At 39.2% G+C, this 15,730-nt stretch overlaps 1 protein-coding gene across 4 annotated transcripts in view; it reads left to right on the forward strand.

The window, feature by feature from the left end:
- LOC124139548 (kidney mitochondrial carrier protein 1-like) overlaps positions 1-14,340 on the forward strand; it is a 55,984-nt gene extending 41,644 nt beyond the window's left edge. For all 4 annotated transcript variants that reach the window (XM_046506705.2, XM_046506706.2, XM_046506704.2 and 1 more), the window contains exons 3-11: positions 1,234-1,381; positions 3,508-3,602; positions 5,669-5,754; positions 5,992-6,090; positions 6,611-6,735; positions 6,962-7,022; positions 11,293-11,388; positions 11,967-12,047; positions 13,186-14,340. In XM_046506705.2, coding sequence (XP_046362661.1) covers positions 1,234-1,381; positions 3,508-3,602; positions 5,669-5,754; positions 5,992-6,090; positions 6,611-6,735; positions 6,962-7,022; positions 11,293-11,388; positions 11,967-12,047; positions 13,186-13,224 — 830 coding nt within the window. In that variant the 3' untranslated portion in view covers positions 13,225-14,340. The remainder of the gene's footprint in view (positions 1-1,233; positions 1,382-3,507; positions 3,603-5,668; positions 5,755-5,991; positions 6,091-6,610; positions 6,736-6,961; positions 7,023-11,292; positions 11,389-11,966; positions 12,048-13,185) is intronic.
- Positions 14,341-15,730: the final 1,390 nt, after the last annotated feature.

Here is a 15,730-nt window from a genome sequence, read left to right on the forward strand (position 1 = left end):
GATTAGGAGCCGTGGCACTCCACACAGTACAGTGGCTGGTAACATCTGTCCTGGGTCACACAGTACATCATCGTACATCATGCTGGCAACACCAGTTACTGATGCATTATGGTTAAAAAAGCAAATATCTCAATGTTATTCTATGGGTCCTCTGTACTTTGTTTCTAATTAAAGTGTATGTCAATGCATCATTCATGTCAGGAAAACAGTATAACGGCAGCCTGTCAGTGACCAGTCCAGACCAGCACCCACTTGCACAAAGCGATCTTAGCGCTAAGATGACCATAACTCCAATACTTTAACATAGGCTTATGATAGTCTTAGCACTAAGATCGCTTTGTGTATGTGGGCCCTGTACCTTACAGCCAGTAACTCTGCTGTGATTTGAATTTTAGACAGTTGTCAATTCCGTTTTATACATGAAAGTGAGGCCCTTAGCTGACCACTCTACCTATTTCTTGATGCTATTTAGTATTTTCCTTACAACTTGTGACAATACTGTGATTTCGGATGTTCGGCAGTTGTCACTTCTGTTCTATACATGGTATGACATATTTAGCTGACTTCTGCTGACTATTCTTGACACTATTTACCTTACAACTTGTGACAATACTGTGATTTTGGATGTTCGGCAGTTGTCACTTCTGTTCTATACTTGGTATGACATATTTAGCTGACTTCTGCTAACTATTATTGACACTATTTACCTTACAACTTGTGACAATACTGTGATTTCGGATGTTCGGCAGTTGTCACTTCTGTTCTATACATGGTATGACATATTTAGCTGACTTCTGCTAACTATTCTTGACACTATTTACCTTACAACTTGTGACAATACTGTGATTTTGGATGTTCGGCAGTTGTCCCTTCTGTTCTATACATGGTATGACATGTTTAGCTGACTTCTGCTAACTATTATTGACACTATTTACTTACAACTTGTGACAATACTGTGATTTCGGATGTTCGGCAGTTGTCACTTCTGTTTTGTACATATAGCATTATCCAACAGATGCTAACTATTTTACTAGGCTTATTTCCTGTAGGGATTCTGGGTCTAAAGAGGTCCCCAGTACACCATTATTGTACCCAAATGCTCATGCTTTCGATCACTGGTTTGCATGTTCTTGATGTTTTACAGGCTGTTACAATATTGCTGGAATATGACCGCCACATCGCTGGACACTGGGTACTATTTACTCTACAACTGTTGACAATGACTTGTTTCAGGGACTTTCCCCATTGACACCACCAAGACACGACTGCAGATCCAAGGCCAGCGTATCGATGCACGGCACACAGAACTCAAGTATCGGGGCATGCTCCATGCCATTTTCCGTATTTTCAGAGAAGAAGGCATTCATGCACTGTATTCTGGGTAAGAAATTGTCTCCCTTCCCTGTCTTTGACGCCAGCAGATTAGCTGCGTATTTGCATAAAATACGCAAAATCAATTAACATAACCTGATTGATTTTGAGTTACTTGCGTACAAATGCGCATGAAAAATATGAAAAACAATAGTATAATAAGATCCTTTACTGATAGAATGCAGGAATCCCATATATATGAACTCTACTGTTGTGAATAATACAAAACATTTGCTATGTCCTGCTTATTGTAACTTGCTGGGTTGCTGTTGTGAGCTAGTGTGCTATGACACTTGAGATATTGGGACAGGTGCAAAATGAAAGTCACCTGACACAGCATTGTAAGCAGAATGTTTTAGATAGGTTCACTCACTGGTTTTAAAGTGCCCAAGAGACTGGATCCAAAGGTGGAAAACTATATTGAATCTTCCCCCACCCCCCCCACCCCCACCCCCACTATCAAATGATAAATAGGTAAATATTCAGTGCCCAGTGGTTAGGAAGGAATAGACCTCGGCACCTCGAGCTAGCCGCCATGCTTAAAGCCCCCATCTTTAAAGAAGCCCATTTCTGGTGTCCCCCGCCGTGATATTGCTGGAATATTGCAAAAATCATCGTAAACCTAACTCACTCACCATTCTTAATGTAACTTCAGCACCTAAGGCCCATTTCTGTCACTTTGACCGACCAATATTTTACTACCTCTCAAAGCAACCGGTTTTACCCTGAAATGAACCATGACCTCTAATCTAGTGCAATGTCGACTAAAGTATATCAATGGCAGCCATAGATGATATTGTTCAGGTTTACGGTTGATGACTTTGTTGCTGATCAGTGGTGCTGAACTTCTGATCAAGTTTGCTATGATAATATTATGGTAATTTTACCACTATATCCGACTGTGCATAGCAGTTAGGGAATCAAGCCTATTTTACCACAGACATCTGATGTTTGCTATGATAATATTATGGTAATTCTACCACTATATCCAACTGTGCATAGCAGTTAGGGAATCAAGCCTATTTTACCACAGACATCTGATAGCGTATGATTTGTTTAGATAGTGTTCATTACTTTTTGTATCCATGATATTTTTATCCAGCAACAGCTGTGGATGTTTATCAACATGCATAAATGGCCAGATAAGGTTTAGGTTTGACTTTAGGGGCGGTGGGGTAGCCAGGTGGTTAAAGCATTCGCTCGTCACGCCGAAGGCCTGGATTCGAATCCCCACATGGGTACAATGTGTGAAGCCCATTTGTGGTGTCCCCTGCTGTGATCTTGCTGGAATATTGCTAAAAGCGGCGTAAAACCATACTCAAACAATTCAGTTTGACTTCACAAACATTGATTTGTAATACATGGTATAAAGGTGTACTATTTCCCCCAGCATTTTAAAGGGTTCCCGACCATCTGTCTGATTTTGTGCCACCCCTCTAATTTTAGCGGTAATGAAAAAAATAATTAGCATTTTTTTTGTTTTTCATAATATGTTGTATTTCGGGCAAACAGTATTGCAATTTGACATTTATAGTGACATGGCACATCGCGTGTCATCGTACCTTCTGGATAGTAGACCTTGACCTTGGTTATCTGACCCCGACTTGATTATTTACCAGCGCTTGTGACACAGCTTGAATGTTGCCGAGTGTAGGTTAAAACAACATGCAGTTTATTCAGACTGATTGCAGATGATATAAAATAAAATGTTCGCAACACCAAAAATGAAGTCAATTTGCAGTTTGTTTCAGAAATCAATATTCCTAATGTACTTTACATTTACAAATTCATGTACCGTATTCGTTGTGTTAATCACCCTGCTCCAATAAGTGCCTCAAGACTAACAAATTTTTTATGACAGTCCGTATTTTCTTGTCTATATCACAGAACCAGCAGCATAAATACGATACCCAGTGTACAGAAGGGGTATATGGATGCCAAGTGACTACTATCGAAAATGTTGCATCAACGTTTGAACCAAGTTTATCCACAACCTCTCAATCTCTGTGTATGGTTTTAATAAGTTCTTTCCCCCCCACCCCATTTGTAAGTTTTCAAGTACCAGGAGCACTTATTACTGCAAATATGGTACATATGTAATTTTTATCGATTCATTTGACAACTGTACAATTTCAGCATCGCCCCGGCCATTCTACGCCAAGCCACATATGGAACCATCAAGATCGGAGTGTACCACACTCTCAAGAGGATCGCGGTGCCGGATCCCAGAAGTAAGTTAGGCGGTGGTTCCGCCATTAGTGTAATGAGTGGCTTCTCATACTGATCGAGGGCTATTTGGGACAGATTGCATGTCTGCTGGGTCAATAATATTTCACCTGAAAATGTCGAAATTAGAAATTAATTCAAGAGATGAATTAAATGCTTTAAAAAATTCTTGTTGCAACTTTTGTGTTGTTAATTTCAATCCTGTGTCTTCAGAAATACTGTTCAAGATATATCCGATGTTGATTTCAATCTTTTTAATAGTTTTTTGTTTCTGATTTAATATTTGTACTGTGAGTGAATTGGGATTTTATCAGCCCTGAAACACAGTGACATTCTTCCAGTCAGGGGAAGTTATCAAACGAAATATGTTTCACTTTGTGCACTACAAGTTTTGAGAACGCTGGTATGAAACGTGTGAAATCAAATTCCAGGTCCATGATTGGCTTCTTCATGCCTTTCGCTCGTTGGATATCGTAAGATTGGTGGCACCTGACAGACACTCTGTGTATCACTCTTGTGTATAATCTGGGGACTAGGGGTCCAGGTTGCTTGGCTCTGCGCTAGAATTGGTCCCGAGCAAACTTGTTGTGTTTGTTGTGCAGTGCCACCTAGTGGAATATGTGGTCAGACTTGGTGACTCAGTTGATCGGAGCCCGATTGCATGGATTGTTGCTCATAATATCAATCTCTGGTTCGTCGGTATCAGACTTGGTGAAGTCGTGGGACATTGTATCAATTTGTATCATAGTGTCCAGTATCTGGTTCAGACTTGATTATTTACAGATTTCCATGCATGTTAAACAACAAGAAAAACAATAAACAAAGTTGCTTGGCTAATTAATATCATTTGAATATCAGCATATAACATCTGGAATATCGATGAACTTGAGGTGTAATGTCTCTACCGCCAAACTGTCTTAGCTGGTATTTAGTCTTCAGAGTTACTTCCCTTGTGTTTTGGGAAATAGAAGTGAGAGAGACAACATGGCATCTGTACCTGAGGGAGACACGCCGGCGCAGTAGTGACTCAGCATAACACCACTGCCACAGGCTAATTTGCATATCACGTTCCCGGACTTTTCTCTTGTGTGTAAACAAACGCTCTTTTTCAGAAATCAGAATAGAATGGACTAATGCAAATATTTGGGGGCGCTTTACATATTGTTTTGCATAATCATATAGATATGCTACTACAACTGCGACAGTGAGGCTTGACAATACATATTTATACACCAAAGCGACCGTATCGCTAGCTCTCTGTAGGGCTTCGATGACAGCACGTGGAGAGGTAAATCCAATGTAAACAAAGGATAACTACACAAATGGAAATAGTTTTTCACGATTTAGGATATTTTCTCAATGAAACTTAACCATTCTATGACATATGTTTATCTAGATATGTAGACTTGTCAAAAATGAAACAGATGAAAAACATATGCAATATCTTGAATGGACTGTGTAAGATGTGATGAATTTCACATGGTGCTGGCCTGTGGCAGAGGTACTATGCTGGTCGCATGGAACTCTGGGTAGGAGAGCGCGTGAGGGAGACAATAAAAGTAAACTAGGGCATTTTAGGCTTGTAGTTGTTTCACATCTTGGTATCTGACAGAGGGTTGATTGAGACGTTCTGAGCCTCACATAGAAGGAATTGTGTAATAGTGAAATCATATGTTGTGGACTTAACTTGTCATTAAGGTATAGTCACAAAAACTTAAGTCAATTTAGCAAATTGTTTCGCTTTGATAAGTCAGTAAAATAAACAGGGGTCTGTGACCTTTGGAAAGAGGATAAGCTTGAGAACGTGAAGAAATTCATTGGCAGTTTTCGTAGAAATGTGTTCTCATATCTTTGTTATGAGAGAGAAAGTATCATGTTGTAAATATAGAATTTGAGCATGAACATGGGGAATTATTGCCAGGAATCATTTCTATTTACATAAGTAATGGCAGTGGTTGGAACAAGTCTGAACTGAAGTCACTCCAGACATGGGAAGGAGCATTCAATTTCATCCAATTTTCAGCTGATGTGTCTAGCTCTTGTTTTGATAAATGTTGCCGTATATTTTCAGATGAGACACTGACGATCAACGTGCTGTGCGGAATCACTGCAGGCATCGTATCCAGTGCCATCGCCAACCCCACCGATGTACTCAAGGTAGAGAATGATTTCTCAAAGCTCGTCAACTCACCCCCTCTCTCACACACACCCCAACCCACCTCTTTCTTGAATGTTATTTCAGTTTTTTTAGTTTTTAGCTCACCTGCCAAAGATTGTTCGTTTAAAGCAGTGTTAAACCAAACTCGCGACAACTGTGGTAAAGTGTTTGAGTCTGAGCGTCAGATGTAGATATTAGATGAAGATGGGCACTGATTGTTGACCGATATGTCGCAGGTCCGGCTCCAGGCTCAGGGGACGAGCGGCAACAGGGACAACATGCTGTGTGCATTCCTCAACATCTACCGCACCGAAGGGCTCCCGGGACTCTGGAGGGTGAGACAGTTGTCATGGCAACAGCCATCTGATACGGTTTGACCATCGTAACATGGCTTGAAATTAATGGAAGCATGAAGCTAAAATACCACCTTAAAATCTCTAACTTGTAAGGAAGCATACTTCTTTCTGGTGACGTCTGGGCCAACTGAGCTTGTGCTCCTGCAGTTACAAAGACTTCGAAGAGAATATCAATATGTACACACTAGTTACAATTAAAATATTAATGCTTAAAGTGCAGTCACGATTTGATGATGATGGTTTAATGATAATTCTATCCATTTTAGCTGTTACCTACAATAACATTAGGACGTTCAAACAAACGGAAACATCTGATTTGAATTCCACTTCCGGGTAATTTCCATTCTATTTTTACCAACTCTTGTCAGTAGGGTCAATTATCAGACCTAACTGGATTCAATATGCATCTCTGTCTAATGAACTGTAACTGCTTTAGGCCAATAAATATGGCCCAAAACTTCACATTATATAATAAAACTAAATGTTGTTTTGTTTGCAGGGCGTGTTCCCCACGGCCCAAAGAGCAGCCACGGTGGCGGGGGTCGAACTCCCGGCCTACGATATATGCAAGCGACAGATTATACACTCTGGGTACCTAGGAGACACCAAGACCACACATTTCATGTAAGTCCCGTCGTCACAATGGAAGTCACTGCTATACAGAGTTGTGTACCTTTCCTGATCCTGGATCTGCGGGATTTGGGTTCCAAATGAAATTTCCGTGCTTAGAATACTCACACGTCTGAACGCTCTTATACAATGTTTTTTTATCCAAATGAATGGGAAACTGAAAACCATCATGCAATTTCCCCTCACTCACTCTCTGATGCGCCTTTTTGTATTTTTTCAGAGCCAGTTTTCTAGCGGGTCTAGCTGGCGCTATCGCCTCCAACCCAATCGACGTGATTAAGGTGAGATGTCCGTTCTAATCCCTCTATGTCAAATCATTGATGGTCGACATCAGGGCTTGAAATTAGTAACACTATCCAGTACTGTGTGAGATATTTATATCCACATGTAAGTTGGTATTGTAAGTTGTTGCATTTCAAAATATAGCCCTTAACTGTGTGTACACATGAAACTCCTTAATATCAGATCTTTTACTCTGTTACGATACCTCTGTGTGATGATCTCACGACCCTCAATAGCAGGTCACGGCAGGGGAAGTGTCTAATCAGTGCCAAAGCTGAATTCTCGGTATGAGTGAGCAAAACAGAGCGTAAGCGACCAGTTCGGAATGAGTTACCAGGCATCCACAGAGCTCCAGATAACTTTTTGAGCTATTGAGTTTTTACTCTGGGGTTTCTATTTTAATTGGGTTATTACATTTTTCATTGGGTAACCAATATTTTTTCACTCATCTATTCATCACTGTATTAGTTATTCCCAAAATTAGTGAATATTTTAAGATTTAAAAAAAATGAAATAATGTTTTAGATGTATATAACTGTTCCAAATATATAGGCTTGACTCGGAAAGTAAATTAGCTCGTAATTGTGTTTCAGAAATTAGCACCTTTGTACGCATGCTGAAAAAGCTTCATTGGGTATTTACGCGAGCTGTTTTTATACATTTGAGTTTTTCATTTTACACATCCTTCATGTTGATTGGGTGGTCAAAGTTCGCTTAGGGTTCACACTTTTATAAGTGTCGTTAAATCATCCACAGAGAGGTATCGTATCGGTGTAAAATCTGATTTTAATGAGATTGATATACACATCAAAAGTATGGCGACCTATATCTCATGAAGAAGGTTATCAATATTTGTTTGTATTTTATATGCATTATAAACCACTAATGAGGTTAAAACACTTTGTTTGAAATCATTCCCTTTTATAGTTTTGGGAAGTTTATATTGATAAATCTGTCGATCTGAATTCAAACTTCAGTATTTCAATTTATTTCAATTTATTCAGTAAGAATATGTCAAGAATTATTTCTTTTACTTATTTTACAAAATAGTAAAACTTTCTGTACATAACTTTCAGTTCAGTTTTACCTTCTCTCCATTAAATCTTTACGTAACACTTGCTCTGATATATTTACGTTTAATAGAAACGCACACTAGTGACAAAACATCTAGTACACATATCTTCAGTGTATTGAGAACATTTTAAGTCTGCTGAAATTTCCTTTTAGTCTACAACCCTAAACTTGGCTATAAGAACCAATTTCAGTACATTTTTATAATATGGGCTATTTTCGGTAATACATGTATTAGCTGTGCTGAATAGAATTGTACTCGACTTTGGACAAGTGATAAAGTTGCAGAATGCATTTTATTTGAGGGAAAACCAAATTTTGCAAGGCTGAGTTCAAGCTGGATACTTTGTTCACAAAATCAATATTTGTCTGTTGCCTTTATTCAGACGAGCATCCGACCAAACTCATTTGCATATTTAGATGCCACAAGGTCATAACTTCCTATGATAGTAATCTGCTTTTGATAAAGATGGTAGTATTTAATGATGGTAGTTAAATCATCAAACATATTTCCTATAGGTTCTGCTTGGCAGACAAATTTGTTTCACAGAAAATAACAAAACTGGTAACCTGAAATTCAAATCATTTTTATGAAAATAATTCTGTCTCCTGCTTTCATGACTCTTGTAACCATGGTAACCAACATATTAAATTTCAGCATGTCAGAAGTACACAATTATGCTAATTATCGCTTATATGCTGCTGCTAACGGTTCAGTTAAATCAGATTTAATTAACATCTTCATCCCTGTCCTGCTTTCCCTCTGTGCTCAGTCGGGCAAAACCCATCCAGCTGGCATCATGGCTTAAGCTCTCTAACCAACATAGATTCATTATACATGATGACCTACGTAGACTCAAAAAACATGTCATAGATATTCTTTTGCTTCAATTTTTTCAAATTTTAAATGACTCCAAATAGCATACATGTTATTGTTTTGTATTATTTATCAAATATGTACTTGTAATTCATGCTATTCGTAAATTGTTGAAATGTTTTTTCATCCCAGTCTCTTGATGATGCCCACCTGAGTTGGGCACCAAATTACATTAACTCAGGTGTTAAAGATTCTAGCTTGTATTGGCCATTGGCCAGTACTGTTTGCATCACTAGTTGGTTGGTTGTTGTTTTCAAGGTTATTACCCCAGGTTAAAGGAGAGACTCGCTCCCTCGCTCGCTCGGTCAATCACTCGGCAACCGCCTGCTTCTCTCGGTGTGTACTGGGAGGGAGGTGCCGCGGGAGCCCTGTGCCAAAGTCTCCAGTACTGCTCGGCTACAAACAGTAGTGGGTTTTAGCTAAGTCCTCTCACTTCGTTGTGACTAGATTGTTATACAGGAATATCATGTGAATCATCATCATGCTCCAACAAGATGGCACCTCCACGGGAGAAACAGGAAGCGTATTCCTTAACACTTTTTGGTAGAAATTCCTTGTGTTTTAATGCCAGTGGCACGGTTAAATTCGTAATGGCATGGTTAAGTTCCTGGTACGGAAGGCACACTGAGAATCAGTACCCTGTGACTGTGTTTTATGTATGAAGCCATTGATCAATGAATTTGCTTACAAATAGACGTGACAAAACATGGGGAAAAGATGAACATTTGGGGATTCTGAACTTAAAAAGGGTATTCCAGAGCTCTAGATTAGTCTTGTATTTGTGTAAAATATGCAAACTGAACAACAATAACCCAATCAATTTGCAACTTGCAAATATTCCTGAATACATTTGACAAGCCAATAGCATAACAACACTGTGTCATTACCTGTATTCTTACGTCTTGACAGATCTTTTCTTACTGACTGAATGCTGGTTTCATATATACCATGAATTCTACTGCAGTGAATAATGCACAGATGTGCTCCCCAACTTGCTGTGATTGTTGGGTTTCACCAAAGTGGTAAACGTCAGAGACCTGCTCCACTTCAGGATTGTCCCACGTCAAGCTGACACTCCATGATATAACTCGAATATTGTTCAAAGCGGCGTTAACCTCAACTCCCTCAAAGATGGGCAAAAGATGTACTTCTAGTTGGCACTTTATAATTCCATAGATGCCTGTTGCCCACTTTCATTTATTTTCATATGACATATCTCTTGTAAAACTTGTGGGTTGGACGATATATATATATAAATTTCCTTTAAAGCCTTGAATGCAACGATGATTTGATACAGTGATCTTGTATATTACCGGTACCTTGTTTGGCCCCCAGGAGAATTCTGGGTAAGAATTGGTCCCCATCAGCCTACAGTGGTCGAAAGTGAGGATTTGATGGATAGGGATCTTCTCCGCTGAATCGTCTTGTCACGATTTACCGGTACATAAAATCGAATGCACAGTTAAATCATGAGGACGTTTGTTGGTTATAAAGATATTGCAAGACTGGCATTTCCTGTCAACTTTGACCCAGACATTCATGAATAGAATGGGACTGACTCTCCACTTTGATATTAAGTTTAACGGGGCAGGCGTGAAGTCTTCTAGACCTGTTTTTTCGTCGTGGAGTTGCCATCTTCAACCATCTTGTCCACCACAAAAATTGACCAGTGTCTGTTTAGCTAGATATTATGTGACTTTTTATCCAGTAATTCTTTAAATGCTTGTGTTTTAAAGGTTCATTCATATTTGGCTTCCCAGCCAAAATAACCACACGCTTCAACAAATAATGTGAGCACCTATATCTGTAGCATTTTGCACACACTTGTAACAGATACTCCCTGATTTAACTAAAAACAGTCTTAACAGGTCAGTGCTTAGTGGCAACACCTTTTGTTCAACACAATCAACTAAAGTTGATGAAATATGCAATTCTATTGCATGTATGTAACAGTGCAAGCATTGATTAATGGTTGAGAAAACAGTTACATAATGACACAAGTTGTTTGTGAACTGGAATGGACCTTTAAAACAGATAAATGTGTGATATCTTGAATTTTGTAGATCAGCGATAAAACTAGAATTTAATCACGTACGTGAATGCAGATATATTGGTAGTTAGTAAAGATGATGTTTCGAAATGTCAGTTTTAAATTTGGCTAAACATGAAATCAAAATTGTGTGTTTCAATAGAGATTTGTTCGGCCATGGTGGAAAGAGCTTTCAAATATCCATCCCTGCTTCCCTGTCTGTTGGCACATGATGTTTGTGTTTGTGTGGCCGGCCACGCCCAGATCATCAACAGCGAGCTTCTTGTTTCAGACACGATTGATGAACCAGAAGAGGTTGAAAACAGCCGTGATCAGTGATGGAGTCGCACCGGCAATCTACACATCAACTACTGACTGCTTCGTCCAGGTAAAGTCGCTACGTGGGGAGGTGGGGTCAGAATGGGTCCCCAGTTGGTGTTATGAGGTGATGGGATCAAGTGGTCAGACGCACTGAGATACCATGCTGCAGTTTGACATGAATACCCCACTCAGTATACGGATTCGGAGCTGACCAGTCCTTGTTTTGTCCCCACGATGTCAAGTGCAGGCAGGGAAACAAGAACAACTGTCTTTTAACGTATTTAGGTATGATGCGGCCGAGGAACTAACCACCGATCTTCCGCTGTATGGGCAGACAGTCTAACCACCAGACAACAGAGGTGACCGCCGTGTTATAACTGACATACTGTTCAGAGTGTCAATAAACATGACTAGCCACAGAAACTTTGCATTAAAATTGGTCTGGGTGAAGTCAGTACAGTTACATCCCTTAGCTGTGCCAGGATCTGATGATTTGTCTGATTACGATTCTTGGCTTATCAGCATCTGTGCTGATCTTCATCACTTCAGGCTCTCCTCCCTTGGACATGCAGCACTAGAACTGAAAGGCTGTTCCAAGTGACATGAACGCATCTATTGTACTTTGTGTATCACTGTGTGTTTCAGACGGTGAAGACGGAGGGCATCATGGCCTTGTACAAGGGCTTCATCCCCACCTGGGTCCGACTCGGGCCGTGGAACATCATTGTATCCTTGCCTTTCCCATCTGCACCATGTGTAGGGTAGCACAGTAGAAGGCTTCGTGAACTGTAGTCACGGTCTGGAAGAAAACACAGGATCCATTTGTGTTTAAGGACCAACCATTTAATTTTGGACGTGTGTGTGTGTTCGGAGGGGTGAGGTGAGGTGAAATGGGGTTTAACGTCGCGTCCAAGATTATTGCACTTATATAGCGACGTGCATGCACGTGTGTGTGTGTGTGGGGCTGCTTGTACTAGTCCGGACTGATGCCGATTTATAGTGCTAGCTCACTGAGATACCATGCCGCAGTTTAACATGAATACCCCACCCAGACACAGTATACTGACTCCGAGCCGACCAGTCCTTGTTTTAGCCCCTTAATGCTGAGCGCCAGACAGGGTAACAACAAGTACCATCTTTTAACGTCTTTTGGTATGATGCGGTAGGGGATCGAACCCAGGGCCTTCCGCTCTCCGGGCGGACGCTCTACCACTAGACCACGGAGGCGGTCGTGTTGGGAGGGATGGGGTGATCGTAGGGGAATAGGTGTTCAGTCAGTGCTTCAGAGCATACTGTTTTCTTCTGAAAGGTGAAGCCAGCCAAACATTTTGGGGGGTCGCAAGATTTGTCAAACAGTAGTTCTCATTGTAAATAATTCAAAGAATGCTGCCTCAGGAATTTAGGAATACATCAGGAACAATCCCACCCACCTCCCCAAATTTTTGAATCTAGGTATTCGATTTGGAATGAAGTGGAGGTTACAAAAACATCCAATGCTTCCCCACTTCCAAAAGGTTGTAGTCAAAGGGAACTCAACCACCCAGCCAAAAGTCATTTAACCTTTATTGTAGTGACGAAAAGAAGATGTTTGAAAAAAAAAGATGAATAAATGGGTGAAACTTTGGTGATCTGTGATGAAAATGTGTGAGTCACACTGTAATTGTGTGAGTCACACTGTAAATGTGAGAGTGTTGCCAGGTACTTATGTACAGGCTGTTAAACTTTAATGTTGTGGGCAGATACAAAATGTCATTGTAACATATTCAGGTCACATGTTACTAGAGGTCTTCCAGCCTATTGATATGGCTCAATGTCTACCTTTAAGTGATCTATTGCTGTATGTAAGTTCCTTAACTTGGCCTAGTTCTTCATGACTTATGAGCATCTGAAGAAGTCGTACTGAAGACCAACACAGCCAACGCATCTTATACTCTCTGACAGCACAGGCTTGCTGCTTCCTCCCACACCCAGAGTTCAGAGGTCAGACCACCAGGGGGAGGTAACTGAGCTCCACTGCCAGAACACTTTGCTCAAGCCTACTGGAGTCTGTGATATGGATGAATCTCCATGGATCCTCTTCCTTGAATTTACATTTTGACTACTATTTTGACTATTTTGACTGAGATGCATATTTGACAAAAATCCTATTTAGACAGACTAGTGTATGTTGAACAGATTCCAAGAATGACAACAATTGTAAAAGTCTACATCAGATCAAAATTTAACTTGAAGTATATATTCTGTTTTGTACTTGAATATTTTTTAAATTATGATAATATGTAAATAGAGAACAGCATTAAGACTAAAGTCTGTGTTTATGTAATAACGTGAAGTGACCAATGTTAAATTAAAATATAGTCCATCTGGTTTAGGAGAGGTTAATGTGCGGGTCTAAGGGAGAGAACTCTGCACAGATACACTTGCCCTAGTAACCATTATTTGCGTAGTCAGATATGGTGGCATAAAAGAGCCACAGTTTCTTGCTATAATAATAATACATGTTTGAGGAGGTCAGTCCACATCAAAAAGAATTGTAGGAAAGATGTATTAGTGGATATGGGGATTGTTCAGGGAGCCATTGCATGGTGTTGAAAAATATTAAGGCAAAAAAATAATAATAGTCTTGGTTCTCAGGCTCCGGCCACATCATCATAAAGTTTGTGCACATTTCGTTTTTATTTCCATTTTGTAAAAAAACCACCCAAAATCCTTAAATATTCCAAGTCCACTGGTTATTCCAATACTGTCTTCCTGTATTTTACTCATCAAGGAATACATTTATGTAGGGAGGCCCTTTCCCAGGTTGTTTGTACACAATTGTTTATTGATAACATACTAGTTTGAACAACAACAACAACAAAAGACACCACCTGCCCGCACTATATTTTCAAAAACCATTGCTTGAGATCCAATTCTGTTATTTTTTTAAGCCTAAACAAAATCTTCATTAAAAAATGCCCCTAGTTTTGAGAGTACCCAGGTATTATACTAAATGTACATATCTTTTTCACCTTTATACGAAAATAGCATTTTAATGTTTAGGGAGGTATATTAAACCAGAGCAGCCACGAAACAAGACAACTTTCCTGGTTGTATTACTGCCTCTAGTTCTCCAAGGACACATGGATCAGTCTTGCTTAGGATTGTTTTGTGTTTATGATTGATTCAAGATATATAAAGATTAATCATCAAGATTGTCATATTTTGTCCCTAAATTTATATACCGTATTCGACGTAATAAGCGCCCATGGCGATAATTGCTAACATATTAGCTAGTGAACAATCCCAATTAGCACTCCTGCCGATTGATCAATGTACACAAGACTTATTTATTCACGTATAATCGTGTGTAATATGCATCCTTAATTATGGGCAATTAAATTCTGGAAAAAAAAATCTGTCGTTCATAAACATTTCAGGCTGTCAGCATAAACCACGAAATTTATCTTTCAACTCAACCAAAATAATATTCTAATAAGAGTCCCCTATTTGTAATTTTGAGAGCGCCCTGGGCGCTTATTATGTCGAATACAGTATATTGAACCTAAATAAGCAGACTGTATAAAAATTGATACCTTGAATGTATTTGGTTTCATTGTGAATAAAGCTTGCTGATAAGCCATATTTAAAATTACTGAAATTCCCAATGAGTTGTGATAAGAATTGTTTTTCTTGTTAGATAATACTGCGAGATAGGAAGCAGGGAGGGGTAGATCAGTTTGAAGAATTTTACTGTTCATATCCCTCTTTGATCCCTAGAGATGTCAACCATAATGATTTGGGCGGAATCATTGCAATTTTTTAAACCAAACTTCCACCAAAAAAGTGAAAAATATTTTGATTTTTGTTGAACATTATCGCCAATACTTAGACAAATTTGACCTTTCTAAAGCTTTGTCACATATACAACCAAATAATAATGAATTAATAAACAATCACTTGTTTTAACTTATGATTGGAAAGTTTTCAGAATTTTTGTTTGGTTAATAAATGACACGGCTAAAAAATATTTTTTAATTATTTTTTATCAAACCAATCATACTAGGGGTGGTTATTAGTTTTGAGGAGATTTGTTTTTATTTTCGACCCTGTTTATCCTAGATATTTCCGAACTGCATCAATTTGGGGTTGGCATCATGGACTGTGTATTGTTTGGTTTCTTAACAACCATTAAAATCAGAGGGAACAGAGATTACAGATTCTTTGATATTTATTCTGTAAATATCTTCACAAATGTGTGTACAGATGTGATGTTAAGTTTTGAAATCGATTTCTTCATTGTACAGGTTTCAGTGTGCCCAAATCACAGAAAGTATATATTTTTAAGATTGGATCTTTTTCTGTCTCAAAGACATATCCCACTTGCATTGTTGTAAGGTATATCCCATGTTTATGGTGTGATTCAAGTT

Source organism: Haliotis rufescens, unplaced genomic scaffold (genome assembly GCF_023055435.1).
Source record: "Haliotis rufescens isolate VD_foot unplaced genomic scaffold, xgHalRufe1.0.p SCAF_9, whole genome shotgun sequence".
Taxonomy (NCBI): Eukaryota; Metazoa; Mollusca; class Gastropoda; order Lepetellida; family Haliotidae; genus Haliotis; species Haliotis rufescens.